General features: G+C 41.4%; 1 protein-coding gene across 6 annotated transcripts in view; it reads right to left on the bottom strand.

Moving 5' to 3' along the window:
* Positions 1-18,927, bottom strand: part of KALRN (kalirin RhoGEF kinase) — a 982,696-nt gene that overhangs the window by 130,790 nt on the left and 832,979 nt on the right. For all 6 annotated transcript variants that reach the window (XM_069064963.1, XM_069064965.1, XM_069064964.1 and 3 more), the window contains 2 exons: positions 2,057-2,340; positions 1,076-1,180 (listed from right to left, as the gene is read on the bottom strand). In XM_069064963.1, coding sequence (XP_068921064.1) covers positions 1,076-1,180; positions 2,057-2,340 — 389 coding nt within the window. The remainder of the gene's footprint in view (positions 1-1,075; positions 1,181-2,056; positions 2,341-18,927) is intronic.

The raw sequence follows: 18,927 nt of genomic DNA, 5'->3' as shown, positions 1-18,927 counted from the left end.
TGGTCCTTTGAGTTATTCTTAAATTCTGGTCCTTCTATTAATTAGCCTCTTTATACTTCACTGCCTCCTTCCTCATCCAAGCAAGGCTTCTAGAACATGATTTGGGTATAGAGTGATGGTACTTGTCCTAAGTGGGTTTTTTTTGTTATTATAAGTTGGGTTTACTTTCGTCATTCAAAGATTAGTGAGTTACTCCTTGGTGTGGATATTCCACTTCACCAATATGGACAGTAACCCCCTAGGCCTCAGTCAGATAATCTTTGGGAACCTCTATGGCTAAAAAAATAAAATAAAGTAAAACAAAACAAAACAAAAAAACAACCCAAACAAAACAAAACAAACAAACAAACAAAAAGAAACATTAAAAAATCCCCAAACCATCTGATGGTCAATCTTCTAGGGAGGAGAATTTAGGTTTTGGACCAGAAAATAGACCATCATGGAATGAAATGTACATTAATGTCTCTAGGCCTTGCAGGGCCACATGTATCCCAACCTGGCTTTCCTTGGGCTTATTCCTCTGGAGCAGTGGTATCAAACCCAAAGAGAAACAGGGCCACTAAACCATATATAACAATCCTTGTGGGCTGCACATTGACTTAGAAAACCACATATGTTTATATATTTCTTTTTCTATTAATAAATCAACAAATTGAAATTAGATAGGAACTATATTTGAATCTGGTTTGGGCTACACTCAAAAGTGTGGTGGGACACATTCGGATCTCATGTCCAACACCTCTGCTCTAGAGAGCTCCTTTTAATTTCAGTTGCTGTTGCTGACAAATCCAGAAGCATCACCCTTTGGTTACTGGAAAAAGATGATAAAGGCTTATCTGAAGAATCCACACCATGTGATGTCAAGCCAGTACTCTCCTACTGGGTTAGACAACAGAGAATTCAAGCCTATAGTCCAACACAGGTAGAACCTGGAACCTATCATGGGCAGGACCTAAAATGGTTGTAGTTTACACTTGAAAGGGGATAAAGGTGGGGAAAAGATGCTACAAGCAAACATCACACAGGAGACAAAAGACCTGTTCCATCATGCATGGAGGTGGTCAAGAGAACCTACCATTTCATCTTGTGTGGGGTCGTTGTCAAAGATTTTCATTGGCGGAGGAAGTGGTGTGTGGGATTCTTCGTCTGGCTCGTCTTCACCCCAACCTTTCTTGCTCTTCTACAACCAAGAAAGCACCATTAAGTCATAGAACCATAGCATCATGGACCTAGAGCTTAGCAAAGAGCCTGCTACGCAATAAGTACTTAATAAATGTTGTGTCTTTCTCCTTAGAGGTAGAAGGGGTCATAAAGGCCACCTAGTGCCACCCCGTCCCCCTTGTTTTTACCAATGAGGAAACAGACTTAGGGAAGTTAAGTGACTTTTCCAATATCATATAGGTAGTTAAGTGGCAGTGGCAGGACTTGAACCCATGCCTTCTGATTCCACAACTCTTAGCCTTTCTGCCATACTCTGATGCAAACACAATATACTTGGTTTGATAGCTTTCAAAATAAAAACTACAGGACCAGGTTGAAAATTGAGGAACCACCTGTATCTATCCCACATCTCCTACTCTCCAAAAAGGTGGCTATGGATTCTCTTTGCTATGGTAAATGTAACCACTTGTTACAGCTTTAATCTAGATGATTGGGGGCTGTTTAGATGAAGTCCAGATGAGATTAAATAAATACTAGATTAATTAATACTAGAGGTACTAGATTAAATAAATGGCAGCTTTCTCTTCTAGTTCCAAAGATTCTGTTTGATTTCAGTCCCAGAAATCTCTGTCTGATCAGTCATTCTGATATGAGTCAATATATGATTCCTTGTTTTAGTGAATACTGAGCATAATGATTATGACTGATAGGCTTTGGAGAAGCTAAAAAAAATTGCATTTCCTTAACTCGAAGGAGAAGCTTATAGAGGAGGTAAAAAGCTATGGTAGAAAGGAAATGAAGGCTTAACTAAGAGGGACCCAAAATCACACCTCCCCCTACTTCCCCATCTGTAGGCCACTTTCCAGCACCACCCAAGGACCCACAGGCTAAGTACCTCATCAGCACTGTCCCCCTGTGGAGTGGTTTCATCTCCAGTCTTGGGGGATCCCAGATCGAAACTTTTCCGACCGTCTCGTACTTTCTTTTGCTTTTTGATGTTGCTCTCGGCTTTGCCACTGTTGAGTCTGCGCACAGGACTGGTCAACCATTTCTTGAGGGTGTTGGTGGACCGTTTGGGACCTGGAGAGCTTTGGATGGAGTTTAAGGAAGACTGAGGTTGAAGATTGGCCACAGACTCTGACTTGCCTCCATTTTCACCCGAAGAGACTGAGTAAGCATCTGCAGGGAGACAGAGGTGGAATAGAAGATGCAAATAAGGGTCAGGCAGGCCAACAGACCCAGTTACAATCCCTAGAGCAAACCAAGCACATTCTCAGGATGCCTGGTTACCAAGCAGTGTCCATCCAGGGGCTCAGACCACAGCAGCTCTAAGAAGACACAAACAGGCCCAGTCTGTTGTGGTGTACTGAAAAGAGCAAAGGATTTGGAATTTGAGTTCCACCAGGGCCCTTGTAATTATGTGAAAATCAATCATTCAATAGGGGAAAACCATTCAGCCTCTCTAGACCTCAGTTTCCTCATTTAAAAAAGAAGGTGTTACCGTATGACATCCAAGAATCCTTCTGGCTCTGAATACACGATCCCATGATTTCCATCCTTGACCCTTCTCACTCCTTCTGCCCCAACTCCTGATTTATTGATTTACTATCTTCAAGGAAAAGCCTTATATTATATCAAATACCCCATAATGCACTGGGTTTCCAACCTCTAGACCAAACAACAACTAAGTTATATTTTAGATCTAAGTAAATCATTACATTCAACTCTCTACTGGATGTATTGATGGAAGGGAGTGATATTACAGAGAACTCTTAAATCATTTTTGCTTTCTTAGGCCTATATCATATGATTTGGCAGCTTCCCTTCCTAAGGATGCCAAGTTTTAGCTGATATTAAAATGAGGTCTTACTGCTTGAGCTTACACCAACAGTGCATGGAAGTGGTCCAGAACCACGCTGGGAGGCAAAGCAAAGCTATTCTGAGATTAGATATTGGTTATGGATAATCCACAGGGAGACAGTTCAGAATAGATTGGAAAGTAAATGAGTTTGTTTCAGCAAAACTTGGGAACACACATTCTGTTCTCCAAAGACCCTTGAAATAGCTGAGTGCCTCATAACCCTATGGAAATTCTATTAACCTTATGGACCACTATTAGGATATCCTTAAATTATCACCATTTTGGGATTTTAATATAATACCTTTATCCCCAAAAAGCATACCCCTCTTTCCTACAAGACTTCAGGCAAGTTATTTATTTTATTTTCCTGAGTAGTACTTTTTTTTCTCTCTTTTTATTTTTTAGTTTACATCATTCATTTCCTCAAGATTTTGAGTTACAAATCTTCTCCCCATTTTTCCCCTTCCCACATTCAGCCATCCCACTGAATATCCCCTCCCCCAATTTGCTCTCTCCCATATCTTCCCCTCCCCCCCTCTGACTTTTCAGTAGGGCATGGTGGATCTCTATTCCCCAGTCAGGCAAATTATTTAACCTCTAAGGGCTCTAAGCAACTCTGGAAAACTAAGTTGCAAAGAAATTACTGACCTGCATTGGTAGTGGTCATTTCCAAACCTAGGAGTTCCCTATACCACAAGTTAAGTCCTTAATGGCTATACATATATTATATTTTGTGGCTGTTTAGTCATTTTTCTATCATGCCCAACTCTCCATGACTCCATTTGGGGTTTTCTTGGCAAAGATCCTAGAGTGGATTGCCATTTCTTTCTTCAGTCCATTTTACAGATAAGGAAATTGAGGCAAATAGGTTTAAATGATTTGCCCATGATCACACAACTAGTTAAGTGTCTGAGGCTAGATCTGAACTCAGGTCTTCCTGATACCAGGCCTGGAGAAAAGCACTTTGTCGATCTGAAAGTATGAAATAGATGTGTCATACCTTTTATGTATTTATAAAGGATCATAAGTTTGGAGCTGGAGGGGGGCCCTAGGAGCAGGGAATTCAGCTTCTTCATATTATAGATTAGGAATGGAAGCACAGTGAAGTTAAGGGACTTAACCTGAGGACTTGTTTCTATGGCCTTCACTTCTGAGTTTAGACATTGCCACAGGTGAATACTCGAGCTGACCCTACTTTAGTCTCTTTGACTATCACTGCAACTTTTGTCAGAACTATCAACATTTAAAGAGATAAAATAAATGCTTTGAAGTGATTTCATCAGCTCTCCACTCCCTACCTCCTGCTCCCCATCAAGGCAAAGGGGCCTTGCTTACTCTAGGGTTCCATGGTATATTTCTAAACATTGCTGGATTAGGCTTACATCCTGACTTTATAAGTCACCACATCTCTCTGGGAGTGAATTTCCTCATCTACAAAACGAAGGAGTTAGCCCACGGTCACACAGTCAGTAAGTATCTCGGGCAGGATTTGAACTCAGGTCTTCCTGGCTCCAAGTTCAACATTTTCTAGTCACTGTGCCATCTAAATCCTGGTCCGGATAACCTCCAGGTCAACATGAAAGTGCCACATGATCATTGGTTTAGAACTAACAGGGCCTTTAGAGGTCATATGGTCTAACTCCCTCATTTTCAAAATGTGGAAACGGAGGTCCAGACAAGTGGAATTACTTTTCCAAGGTGACACAGCATGTTACAAAGGTTCTTCAACTCCAAATCCAGCACTCTTTTTACTGTTCTACATTACTTTATCACATCCTGGAATGATGACAGATAATTTGGTTCATCCACAAACCAAGCTGGCACCAAACACTTTGTTATTTCAAGTACTTTGTTAGCCAGTGATCGGGTACCATTCACTTTTTGGAGGAACATCAACCTTTGAACACTGGCATTAAGAGGCCTAGAGTTGAGCCCGCAAACTTCCTTTCTCAGGTATCTAGGACAAACAACGGGTCACTCCAAAGAGGAAAATCAATATGGAGGAATGAGTTGTCTTTGTTGGTGGTTGTCTCTTTAAAGGGAAGAACTAAGGTTCTATTCTGGAAAATTCCTTTGTGTTTGTGTGTGTGTGTCTTGACATTATTTTCTGGGTGTTCGATGTGGGAAGAACTCCTGCTGTACACGGCGGCCAAGAGATAAACATCTCCACAGGGCCAGTTGTAGGAACCAGAGATTCTCTGCTATCTCCCTAATGATAATCTGCAGACACTTTGCATTCACAGACCTCCTGGACTACCACGTGTCTCCCTGAAATCCCAGCCTTAAAAACTCAGCTTTATCAGTACACACAATTTCAGCAAAACCCAAGGTCTCAGCATTGTTAACTTTGCTCTGTGTTGATAAGCAGTACAGAGGATGTGCTGTCCAAGTCCTCTGTTCCATGGTACATCACAGCCTGGCTGGAAGATTCAAGTCTTTCATTCGCTCTTTGATTGTGACCCCCCACCCCCAACCTTTTTCTTTCTCCTTTACCCTATTTATTTCCACTGGGACAATGTCTTTGCAAAATTAATGGTGTGAACTCCAAAAGGATCTCACTTCTATCCTTTCAAATTTAGATACCTCAATTTTTTTTTCAGGGGGGAAGGCAAGGCAATCAGGGTTAAGTGACTTGCCAAAGGTCACACAGCTAGTTAAATATAAAGTGTCCGAGGACAGATTTGAACTCAGGCCCTCCTGACCCCAGGGCCATTGCTCTATTCACTGTGCCACCTAGCTGCACCCATCCCAAATTTCCTTCCCTTCCTTCTTCTCCTTATCTAACCCAGGCTGGAAGTTCAGCATTCACACAAGGTTTCAAGTCCAGTGCTAACTGGTACAGAAACTTTAACGTGCTCGCTTTGTCTAACCTGGGCCAATCTGGTACCCTCCCCCTCTCAGTCACTGACTATTCCACCTTAGTGTTGGATATAACACAGTTACCCACTTGGCTTCTGTCCTACTCCCTATAAAATGACTGGTCAGCATCAACTGCCCCCAGGAACAAGGCCCACAGATGTGCACCCCACCGGAGCCCTGACATTTCTAATGACATCTTGGCTGGCCTCCTCCTTTGTCCATCCTGCCTTTCGCTGTACTGATGATGGGTCTTATCCCACATGAGACAGCCCTTGCTCCCAAAGGACTCATAACATTGTTCTCCATCTTTCTATCTTTCAAGGGGCAGGTGTATAGTAATTGACTGAATGTTCTTATTGGTGAATGTTCTCCGGGATGGAATTGAAAGGACTTTGTATGTGGGGCAAACAATTCTTTGTTTGTACTTTTTTCTGCACTTATGCTTCATTTCCTATCCCTGAACCTGAATTGTAAAGGGACTTCAGAGTTTGTCTAGTCTAACCTCCTTCCTATTAGGAATTTGCTACTATTCGGTCATTTCTTGACTCTTCATGACTCCATTTGGGGTTTTCTTGGCAAAGATACTGTAGTGATTTGCTATTTCTTTCTCCAGCTCATTTTACAGACAAGGAAACTGAGGCAGAGTTAAGTGACTTGTCTAGGTTCACATAGCTAGTAAGCATCTGAGCATGATTTGAACTCAGGACTTCCTGACTCTAGGTTCCTTGCTCCATCCACTGTTCCCTCTAGCTGCCTTCACACGCTCCCCTCCCTAAATAGGAAGAGAGGCACCCAAACCATGTGATATCAGTCAACAGGCATTTAAATGCTCATTATGTGCCAGGCCCTTTAATAAGTGCTAGTGATATAAATAAAGGCAAAAAAAAAACGTCCCTTAAGACCCTTAAATTCTAAGGGAGGAGACAGTATGTTAACAACTAGGTACATACAGAATACATACAGAGGAAATGGAAGGGAGTCAAAAAAGGGGAGCCATTAGTAGCTGGGGGAGAAAAGGGAAAGTCCTCCCATAGAAGGTAGGCTTTGGGCTGAGCCCCAAAGGAAGCCTGAGACCAAAGGGAGGAGGGAAAGGAGCCGACCGATGGCTGAATCTATGGCTCCCCTCCATAAGAAGTCATCTCTCTAGGCCTTTTTAGAGAACTTCCTGGCACTGGGAAGGGAGGAGGAAAGCACTCAGAAGTAAAAAAAAAAAAAAAGGAAAAAAAGAGCAAATTAACGAGGAGTTACAACTCACCAGAGACCTATGCTAGATTACAATGTCTCACAAATTGCTGTCATTAAATACACAAGATTTAATTAACGTCCCTTATAAACACTAATCACCAAACTGTAATTCCTAAACAGCCCATGAGATACATATGTAACCATAGATGTTAGAGACAAATGGACATTTATAGAACATAAGATCTTAAATAATTCACTTGACATAAAATTTTGGAGCATTACTTAAGAATAAGAAAAACTAACATTTAGAGAGTGCTTTAAAGTTGGCAAAGCACACTCTCAATAAAACCTCATTTTCTAAGGAGAATCCAGGGCTAAGGGAGGAGCAAAAGCTGAAAGTGAGGACCCAGAAGTCTAGAATTTCAAAAAAGTGCCTTAAGTTCTGTGTAGAGAACCTCATCTTCACAATTAAAGGTCCGTGATATTGGATACATCATCATCCAACATCTTGGGATATCATGTATTCATTATGTATAAAATTCTTCAATGTACCCTTATTAATATAAACTAGCAATATAGGGAAACTGATGTGTAGACTACAAAATTCACAAGAAAAATAAGTTACTAGATAAATTGAAGTCATTCCAGCTCTAAAATTTAGGTTGCTATGAGTCTAAGTAAGGAGATAGAAAAAGAAAGCACACAGATGAGAGTAGTATTGGGTTAACTATATTTATGGGCCTAACATGTATTAAGTGCTTAATAAATTTCCTATCCCTAAGAACTGATTAATATAATCAGTGATCTTTGAAAGATGATGGTGAATGGGAGAAATGCTATTGGAGATGAGAGGGGAAGGGAGGGGAAGAAAGACAAGAGAGGAAAGGAGAGAAAACTTGCCAGTGAGCTTGACTTCATTTCCTGGAAAAATTCTAGGCTATATTATGAAATGGATGTTTTATGAACCTCTAGAAAGAGATGTGGCAATCACTAAGAGCCAGCATGGTTTCATCAAGAGAAATTCATGCCAGAATAACTTCATTTCCTTTATGGATAAAGTTATTAAATGAGAAGATCAGGGGAATTCTATAGAAAGGATTTACCTAGATTTCAGCAAAGCAATGGACAAAGCCTCTCATTGTTCTTCATGTGAATAAGCCAAAAAAGAGTGCCATTAGGTGGATTTAGAACTCATTCAAAAACTGGTCCCAAAGAGTACTCATAACGGTTCAATGGAGGGAAGTCTTTCACATAGAAGGCAGTGCCTTAAGGATCAGTCCTAGTTCCTGTCCCATTCAACATTTTTATCACTGACTTGGATGGAGGAATAGGTCACATGTTTTCTGATGACAGAGATCAGGGAGGGACAGCTGACCTTTTATGTAACAGACTCCAAAAATAAATCCAAAATAAAACCCAGAAAGATTCTAATCTGTTGAATGATGGGGTGAAATAAGTAAAAAATAACCTCTTTATAGCATTGCGCCTCAAAAAAACAACTTCACAAGGACAAGATTCTTAGGCTTTGGGTGGATGGACAAGTTCAATGAGAGGCAATAATGTATGGTATGGAAACCAAAAGAGCGTGAGTGATCTTGGGCATGGGAGATGTCAGTCTTGGTCTATCCTGCCTTTGCCTGATCACTCCTACAGTGTTAGATCTAGTGCCAAGGACCATGTCTTAGGAAAGGTATTGCCAATCTAGAGACTGTCCAGAGGAGGGGAATCAGGTGAGGGGTGACACGACCATTGACTAAGCTCTCAAAGGGTCTCAGAGGCCATCGAACCCAACCTCTTCATTTTCGATATGAGAAAACCAAGATCAGCAAGGATAAATAACTTACCCAAAGTCACATAAATCGTCAGCAATCAGAGAGAATTCAAATCTAAGTTCTCTGACTCTAAATTCAAAGATTTTTCTCCTGTCCTGTGTTGTTATTGATCAGGGGTCTCAAGATGGGGGCCATAAAAGAATCAGCTGAAGGAAAGAGGGTTGGTTAGTGTGGAGAAGATGTGTTGTGTGTGAGTGTGTGTGTGTTTCTAAGGGGGGAAGGAAAGATAGAGAGAAGAGAGGGGGAGATGAAGAGGGAGAGAGAGGGGGGAAAGAGGGAGAGGAAAGGGGGAAGGGGAGAGAGGGGGAAGAGAGAGAGAGGGGAAGGGAGAGGGGGAGAGACAGGGACTGGCCTCATAAAGCACAACTAATAGAAATGGATGAAAAGCAGTAGAGAGTTTGCCTTGAGGTTTTTGTTTTTAAAACAACCACCATGACACCACCTGACAACTGGAGCTGTCCAGAAGTAGAGTGGGCTGTCTTCAATGTCCAGAACAACTCGTTCTCTTCCTCACCCATCAGTCCCTCCCCTCTCCCTAACTTTCCTATTACTGTTCAGAGCGCCACCATCCTGCAGGTCATGTAGGCTTGAAATCTGGGCATCCTCCTTGACTTCACTTTGTTATCAGGGTCCTGCCAATTGTGCCTTCACAGCTTCTCTCATTCAAACCACCTCTCCTGTGACCTGGCTGCCAGCATGGTGCAGGCCTTCATCCCCTGCACCAGGCTGCTGTGACAGTCTGATGCTCGGAGCCTTGTCTTGAGTCATGCCCTATTCCGTTCCACGCACCTTTCATTTATCCAACTGATCTTCCTGAACTGGACGTCTGACCGTGTTACTCCCCTATTCAATCCAACTCCTGTGGTTCCTTATTGCTTCCAGGATCAAATTTTAAAACTTTCCCAACTCTGTTCCTTCCTACCCTTTCAGTCTTCTTACATCTTATTCTCCCCCACAGACTCTGTTCCATAGGGTGGCCCCTATGCAGGAACTCTCTTCCTCCTCATTCTGCCTTTTGGCTTCCTGGCTTTCTTCAAGTCCCAGTTCAAATCTCACCTTCTCCCAGAAGCCTTTCCTGAGCTCTACTAATGCCAGTGCCTCCTCTCTGCTGATTAACTCCAACTTATCCTGTATATATCTTATTTGTACCCAATTATTTACATGGTATCTCCCCTATTAGAACATGAGCATGTGAGGTCGTGATGAAAGATACTATCTACCTCCAGAGAGAGAGAGGTGATGCCTCAGAGTGTAGACTGAGGCATATTTATACACATACAACACACATATATGCATACATAAATATATAGTTATATGTATACATATCCAAACACACACACATATAGATAATGTTGAGAAATATATATATTTGTAATGGTTTTTTTTCTCTTGCTTTCTCAAAGAGGGGAGGAAAAGTTGATAGGAGCAAGTGAACGAGGACTTAAAAAATAACATGAAATTGAATTAAATTTCATTTTTTAAAATATGAGTTCTTTGAGAGCAGGGACTATTTTTTGGCTTGGTAACCCTAGCGCTTAGTACAGTGCCTGCTTAATAAATGGCTCATTGACCCGATGACTGGGTTAGTGGATCTCTCTTCACTAAAGTAAGTGAGTGAAGGCTGTTGGGTACTGTGATAGTAATGGCAATTAAAGATTCCCCTGTATTGGCTTGGTTTTCAAATTGATTGTATTAAAACCCAGAGTTTGTTAATCCCACCTGTGGGATGGGCTTGTTGATGTGAAAAGAAAGTCCTGAAGTGGGAGGAGCTGGTGATGTAGATTTGGAGAGACAAGAGAGAGGCAGAAGTTCTTTTTGGAAGCAGCACCTCGTGGAGGGAGAGAGACTAAGAGATTGCTGGTGGCCGCTTTGAATTGCCCTGGACTTTTGAGACCTGCCCCCTGAGCTGCCAAGGACTGAGGAGACATGGCTGTTTTGCTGGTACTTTGTCTGTCTGTTTTGATGTTATTTTGCCAGATTTGTCCACTGGTGAAAGACTGTCCTGTTGAAGAAGTCCTGGAACCTGGCATTTGGTTAAGAAGGCCTGAGACTGTCCTGCAGACAGAGAGTGAATACTGTCCACTGGTGAGGGACAGTACTGTTGTTGCAGGGGTCTGGAGACTGTCCGGCAGACAGAATGAATACTGTCCACTGGTGAAGGACAGTACTGTTGTTGCAGGGGTCTGGGAGCCTTTCTGTTGGTTCAGAAGCCCTGAAGAAGGATTTTCTTGTTGTATGTTTACAGAAATCCTGGGAGAGGGCTTTGCTAATGTGTTCAGGGGTTCTAGCGCTGTTCTACAGACAGAGGATAAATTCATGAAGGGACTGGCAATGTATCTTATGGCCTTGCTAAGCCTTGTCTCTCCAGGAACTAAGATTGCTGAGAACTTGCCTCGTGTCAAGATGAAGAAAAGACCTCCATTTGGGTATTAAGTGCTGTGTTTAAACTTGATGTAACTCTGGGGTAGATTCAAATGTGATCCAGGGGTGGGGAACTTTTGACCTTTTTGTGTTCTATGGTTGAGCAAATGAATGTATTTTACTTATGTTTGGAAACTAATCTCCATTTGAGAAGAGGGGCTTTGTGGTGGACTTAATTAAGGTATAGCCTAGGGGTGGAGAAGTATTTGGAACAGAGACTTTGTAATTGATTGAATGATTGGAAAGTCCTGGGGTGGGGTAGGCCTTGGAGATTATTTAATCACACTTAGTAAATGCTGTATTTTGAATGATGTCATGTTTTGATCTTCTCTGTTCTTGGTTTGTTACTGAATAAAATAGAGAGCACCTATGCTGGTATTTTGAACCTGGGAAGTTGCCTTTGCTTGGTATTATATTACAGGTACTTGCTAGGTATACTATAGGGGGAGTTCTTTTCATGTCTAGATTGAACGAGATGATCTCAGAGGTCTCTTCCAGTTCAAATTCTGTGATACAACAGCATGGAAAAGATTAATACTCCATCTTAGATTTTGTAAAAAGTCTCACTGGCCCTTTCTTCATTATTTCAATTAATGAGATTTTAATAAAGGTTTGAATGTTGATATTGTCATTAGCACTCAACTTGGAGTTAGGAAGATCTGAATTCAAATATTGCCTTTGACACTACTTGTATGGCCTTGCGAAATGCATTTAACTCTTCTTAGCCTCAGTTTCCTCACCTATAAAATGGGGATAATTACATCTAACTCCCAGGCTTATTATGAAGATAAAATGAGATACCTCCACACGTACTTACAATTGCTTAAAATACCATATAAAATCTTAGTGAAGGTGGGGAACCTGTGGCCTCAAGGCCACATATGGCCTTTTAGGTCCTTGGGTGCGGCCTTTTGACTGAATCCAAGTTTTACAGAACAAATCCTTTTATTAAGGAGATTTGTTCTGTGAAGTTTGGATTCAATCAAAGGGCCACATTTGAAGACCTAGAGGACCATGTGTGGCCTCCAGGTCATAGGTTCCCCTCCCCTTCATTAGCCCTTAATGCTCTGATTACTAATAGGATATTCAAGGAAAAGTAACATTGGGAAACGTAACTTTTCTAGTGCTTAGGCTGAAAATTCAGTTGAGGCTCAATCGAAGATTATTCTGGATATGAGTCTCATCATTTCCTTATACTGCTTTTGCTCTGTTCCATGTTCTTCCCTGGTAATCTCTTATGCAGACCTGCAAATAAATCTCTACAAATTCACCCACTTTGTACATTCAAGAACACTAATATTCCAGGGCTGAGCTGTGCCCACAAATCACCTGGAGGGATTTCCAGAATCCACACCTTAGAGTACATGCCTAAAAGTCAAACCTGGGAAAACCCTTTTCTTTCACAAGTATAAATGTACTAGCCTAGAACTCAAGGGCCAAGGTTCCACACTTTGATGCTGGTTATTGACTGTGCCCCACCCAATATCAACTTTCCTTCCCATGGGAAGATGTAGAATCTGATAAAGAGTGAAATAAGTATAAAGCAGGAAAACAATATGTACAATGATGCAAACAACATGAACAGAAAGACTAAAACACTCAAAATTAAATGGGTTAAGAGAATGTACCTTCCTTCCCTTTCACTGTAGAATGTAGGGGGCTGTGGCTAGAGAATATCGCATATATTGTCAGACATAATCAGGGTGTGGTACGTTGTTTTTTTTTTCCCCTTCTTTTAAAATCTCTTATAAGGAATGGATTTCTGGGTAGAGAAGGGAAGAGGGACAGATGTGGAAATGAATGTGACATAAAAACAAGGTAGCAATAAAAATAACACTGAAATGAAAGGAAAACAAATTTGACTTCCAGAATTTATCCTCCTTAATTTAGTAGTAATAATATAGCTTTAAATAATGCTGTATGGTTTGAAAATCACTTCACTTATATTAACCCTTTGGGTCATAAGCAGATGGCAAGTCTTCTGAGACCTTCTTTGGGCATCATTATTTGGGTATGCCTCCTTGCTAGAATGCGAGGTCAATGGGAAGGGAAAAGGTCTTCTTTAACCCATGTCTCCCTGTGGCCTGCTAAGTTGCTCTGCACATAGTAAGTACTCAGTGTGTTTATGAAATTTAAATGAAAGCATCAAATGAAAGTAACATCTTTTATCATGGTGGGTAGAGAGCCATTCCTAGAGACACAAAGGCCTAAGTTCAAATTCTACCTTTGACCCATATGGGCTGTGTGACCCTGGTCAAGTCACTTAAAATCTCAGTGCCCCAGGTAACTTTCTAAGAGTAGAAGTTTCAGAGAAGGTACTGATCTAAATGGGTAGAAGAAGTATGTCAATGAAATTACAGAGTCAGTAAAAAAAAAACAACAGAACATTCAAAGCATCACTGAAGTCTAGAAAAATTCTCATCTGCCTCCTCCTTCATCAATAGAACCTGCTGTGCTAATCAAAGAAAGTAACTAACTGGGTCAGCAATGAATGGCTTTTCTCAAGAGCCCAGTAGAGAGTCTGTGCTGTGGGATCTTCAGATCTATAAATATTCACTAACTAGCCAAATGACCAAGCCCCAGGCCTTGGACTGGAGGGAGGTAGCTCCCTTGGAGTCCTTTGAGAGACTTCGAAATTATGCTGACTTTGGTCACAACTGGGATCTTTTCTGCCATTCTATTTCCCTCATTCTCAGTTTTAATTGGATTTCACTTTTCTTCCATGAAGTTGGCAGGTAAAAGTTGCAAAGAGCCAAGACTGTGGCAGCAAACTTTCTAACAATTAGAGCTATCCAAAGGTGGAATGGGTGGCCTCTTGAGGAAGTAATGTTTCATTGGAAGTCTTCAGGAGGCTGGATTAACCGCTTTTTGGCTATATTATAGTGGGAATTCTGGATTCTTTTCACGTGTGGGTTGAAAAATCTGGCCTTTGAGGTTTCTGTTAACTCAGATTCTGTGTGATAACAGAGAGATCAGAAAGAGATGCTCTAAATTGGACTTTTTTTTTCTTAACAAGGTCACACAGGTCTTCCCATATTACTTCAAGTAGTGAAACTTTAGTAGAGTGTTAAGATAGGGTACATACTCAGATTAGGTTTCAACTCTCCCTCCCACCCCTAATAGCAGCTTCAGATTAAAGAACCCTAGAATGTTCTACAAGAAATAAGCTCTAGTGGAAATATATTCATTTTATAGGTGAGGAAACAAGGGTCAAGAAAGTAAAAGTGACTGTTCCATGGATACAGTGAGCAAAGGGCAGGATTAGGGTCAGCACCCAGGCCTCCTGGGTCCCATTCATTCATTCGTTGACTCAGTATGCACTACAGGGAAGACAGGGTAGTAGACACCAGGGACATACTGTCAGGATAAAGAAGAACACAGTCCCTAACTCAAGGAAATTGAAAGTAAAGTAGGGGAGATATGTATAGAAATGTAGAGATACAAATAGAAACTACAAATTAGGACGTGGTAAGGGCATGAGGAAAATACAAGCAATGTGCCGTGAGTTCAGAGGCGGGATTAATCACTAGTGACTGGGGGTGGAAGATAAATCAAGGAAGGCTTCAAAAGGTACATCTGGTCTCAGCCTTGAAGGCTAGGGAGAATTTATGGGAACAGATAGGCAAATGTAGAGAAGGGGACAATTTTAGGCACAGGGGACGAACGGCATGAGCAAAGGCACAGGGGGAAAATCCAGGATATGTTTGGGAATGGTGGGTGAGTAGTCCATTTTGTTCAGAGTTTATTTGGCATACGAGAAGCCACGTGTTTTGAAAAAGTAGGTTGGAAACCAAACTGTAGAGTGTCTTGGATGTCAGGGAGAGGAGTTTAGACTTTATCTTGTAGGCACTAGGAGTGACTGAAGGTTCTGAAGAGAAGGGTTCTGAATAGGGTGGTAACAGAATCAGATCTGACTAGTAGGGGATGAGATATGAGACCTGTTATTTCACTGTCATAGGGAACTCGCAGGTGAGGAAACTCCCTCTCCCAATTTGTCTGCAATTCATTCTTGGTTGCCTAGAGCAGGACTGTCAAATTCAAAGTGCAACTACACCATACATAAAGATCCCTGCTAGCACATATCCACTTAGACAACCACATATTAACACTCTCTATATTCTAATGTATTTTTATTTATTTTATTAAATAGTTCCTAATTTACACTTTAATCTGGTTCAGGCAGCACTTGACACTTCTGGCCTAGAGGACAGAGAAGAAATTACTTGCCCAGGGTCACATAGCCAGGCTGTGTCCCAGGAAGGACTTTAAACCAGGTCTCCCTGGTCTTGAGGCCAACTCTCTATTCATTATGCAATTCTGCCTCTCAATGAATTTTATAGAATAGATACTAGAAAGAGAGAGGATATTTCACAGTATTCATCGTCTACGACGTGTCTATTAAAGGATGCTTGGAAATTGCCTGCTAGGAATGTTCCTGCCATCACTGTTAGTTTTGAATGCCAGTTGGAATAATTTTATTCCCTGGGGGTCCTGTCTGTGATTATTCTAAGATGTATTACATAAACTATTCAGCTATCTTTGTATATTCTGAATGTTTTTCAGAAAACATAACCACTTTCCCACTCACCCATCACTACACACAGAAAATAAAAAATTTCCAGAGAAAAACCCATTTGAATCCATTTCCTTCCCCACTAAATACATTCTCAGGGAAACAGATTCAGTCAGGAAGCAAATTTTCCAATAAAGAGAACACCAAGAAAATATGGAAGGCCTCTCACAGCTCTTCCTTAAGAGTTGTAGGAATTTAACCCTAATCCTATGTAGCCCTTTAGTTATTACTACAATGTTATCATAACACCATAAAAGCAAATTCTGAGGAGGCCGGGAATGCATTTCTAGTTTAAGAAGACATGGGTTTGGGTACTGTCTCTCTCACTTTTGACCTTAGCCTGGGAGCTTCACCTCTTTGGGTCTCAGTTTCCTTATTCATGGAAATGAGAATGCTGGATTAGGTGATCTCAAAAGTCTCTTCTAGGTGTGATATTCCAAGATTTTAATGAGGGCATAATATACTTGCCTGAGGGATGGCATTCATTGATCATGGGATTTTGACACTACTCTTTTTACCTATCATTGGTATAACCATTCACGCCATCTGCCATATTAAAAACCTTGGGGTTGCCTGATTCTTCCCTCTCCCTCACTTCTTTTATCTAATCAATTTCCAAGCTGTATTGACTCTACCTCCTTCCCTTGCCTTCTTGTGCTAAATACCTCAATGAAACTACTCCAGTCATGTTCTCCGTTTTCTCTTTCAGTGTTGGGCCTGATCTTACTCAGGGAGGAGAAGATCAAAGCTAAGAAAACCCAGCTTCATCCCAAGGGAACAAGAACCCCCTTCATCTTCAAAGTTCACTGTAACACTCTGCCCTCGGTATCAGGCTGTTTCTTGGGTGGATAGAACAACCTTCCTACATGTCAAAGGACCATTGGGTTTTGGTGTCAGCCCAAATAAAACTTCTCCAACTTCCCAGTTCTTGCTTAGTTCAGGACCCTCCCTAAATTTCTGTTGACTCTTCCAGAACAAAGAGATTGCTCTCTCTCCCCTCCCAGGTCAGGATTCCCTTTGAGACAGAAGGTAAAATGATGTTTCCAAACAACTGACATCAGGGCCTCCTATCATTCCCGGCTCTCACTGTGGGTACATCCCAGTGGAGCCAGAAACATAGGGAGGATGTCTTGTAGAGGTCTGTGCTCCCCCAGATAAGCACTCTCTAAACATAGGCTCATTATCATGACACCTAATTCTTTCACTTTCTGGTCCCTCAGGAGTTCAGCCCTGGAAAGTTCAACCTTTAGTCTAAATTACTTCAAATTAGGCTCCAGCAGGGCAGAAGGCCCTGTTCTTTTCCCCAAAGCAGTAAACTGCCCCTGAGTACTGATTACAAATGATCATCATTTACTCAAAACTCTCAATCTCCCGGGCTAGCCAGTCACTGAACAGAACACAGAAGTTACACAGGTCTCCTTTCCTACCAGAATCAAAAGCTTTCTGAAATGTTAAAGATAAAAGGCAAAGGTCAATTAAGTCAAATTTCAACAAACTAGACTGACTAGAAAGTCCAGGTTATATTAATATAAAGTCCACATTTCTTCTGTGAGTTTATATGCAAATAAGCAATAAATTATTGGAAAGTAGCATTTTCTTGAATAAATTAAACAAGTTCTCTGCCTTTTTTTTTTTTTTAAAGATTTAGGGATTTCCACAAAAAACAGTATACCAACCAGTGACACTAAATGCAATAGGCCTTTGCCATATTTTAATAAAAGCTAACATTTATATAGCTAGACCTGATTTTAAATCTAGCCTCAGATACTTACTGGCTGTATGACTCTGGACAAGTCACTTAACCTCTGTCTGCCTCAGTTCCCTCAACTTTCTCTAGCAGGTATGTCTGATTGGTTTTCTATCTCTGATGTCAAAGGCAGGGAGGCCTTTCCCCAACCTGCCCCCGGCCCCTTAAAGCTGCAAATTCTATAATTAGGGCAAGTCTCTACCACTCAAACTCAAGTTAGTGGGTTCAAAGTTCATAACCCTTTTTCCTTCAGTTAGTTGTGAAGGCACAGGTAGAGATAGAAAACTAAATAATGAAGGGTGGGCAAATACAGTTCACCTACGATCTTGTTTACACTATTAACTTACTCTATTACTCATCCTCTTGAGTTATTCATATGAATTCTTTAGCAAGCTCTTCATGAAATAAATAAGTTCAGTTATTCTCATAAGAATGACCCATTTCTTTTTTTTTGGGGGGGGGGGGAAGGAGAGGAGGACAGTTGGGGTTAAGTGACTTGCCCAGGGTCACACAGCTAATAAGTGTCTGAGGCCAGATTTGAATTCAGGTCTTTCTGACCTGACCTGACTCCAGGGCTGGTACTCTATATCTACTGTACTACTTAGTTGGCCTCAGTAATATATTATATAATATTTTGCAAATTAATGATATCTAAATGTGGTATAGTGGATAGAGAGAATGCCTTACAGCTGGGAACACCTGGAATCAAATCCTTCCTCTGACCCATATTAGCTAGGTAACCTTTGGCTAGGGGTGGAGAATCTTTGCCTTGAGGCCACAGGTGGCCCTCTAGGTCCTCAGGTGTGGCCCTTTGATTTATAAATCCCCTTAATAAAAGGATTTGTTCTGTGAAGTTTGGATCCAGTCAAAGGGATATACCTGAGGACCTAGAGGGCCACCTGTGGCCTCAAGGCCAAAGTTCCCCACCCTTGCCTTTGGTAAGTCACTTTCTCTCTCACTCCAACACTATCAGATGCATGCTGACCTGTGTTATTGGAGTTTCCTCATCTGGAATTCCTCTACTGCTGGAATAACAGATCAAGCCCACAACCCTATCTACCAAAAATTCCAAATGTCTCACTGAGATACAAGGCTAACCCCAGGGTTCTTGAAGACTACCAGCAAAGCATACTCTGAAGTGTCCCTCTCTCTCTATTGAAATCTAATCTTATACGGGCACTGGGGTATAGAAATCCATCTTGCCCTACTAGAAACTTAGAGGGGGGATGGGGGAGGATATAAGAGAGAGCAGATGGGGGAAGGGGTATTGCTATTTTTTATTTATTTA

The sequence above is a fragment of the Petaurus breviceps genome, unplaced genomic scaffold (genome assembly GCF_028583685.1).
Source record: "Petaurus breviceps papuanus isolate PSGF00001 unplaced genomic scaffold, PetGlider_PUasm1.0 90654, whole genome shotgun sequence".
Taxonomy (NCBI): Eukaryota; Metazoa; Chordata; class Mammalia; order Diprotodontia; family Petauridae; genus Petaurus; species Petaurus breviceps.
Note: the sequence above shows the minus strand (reverse complement) of the source record. Positions and strands in the feature narration are given on the sequence as shown.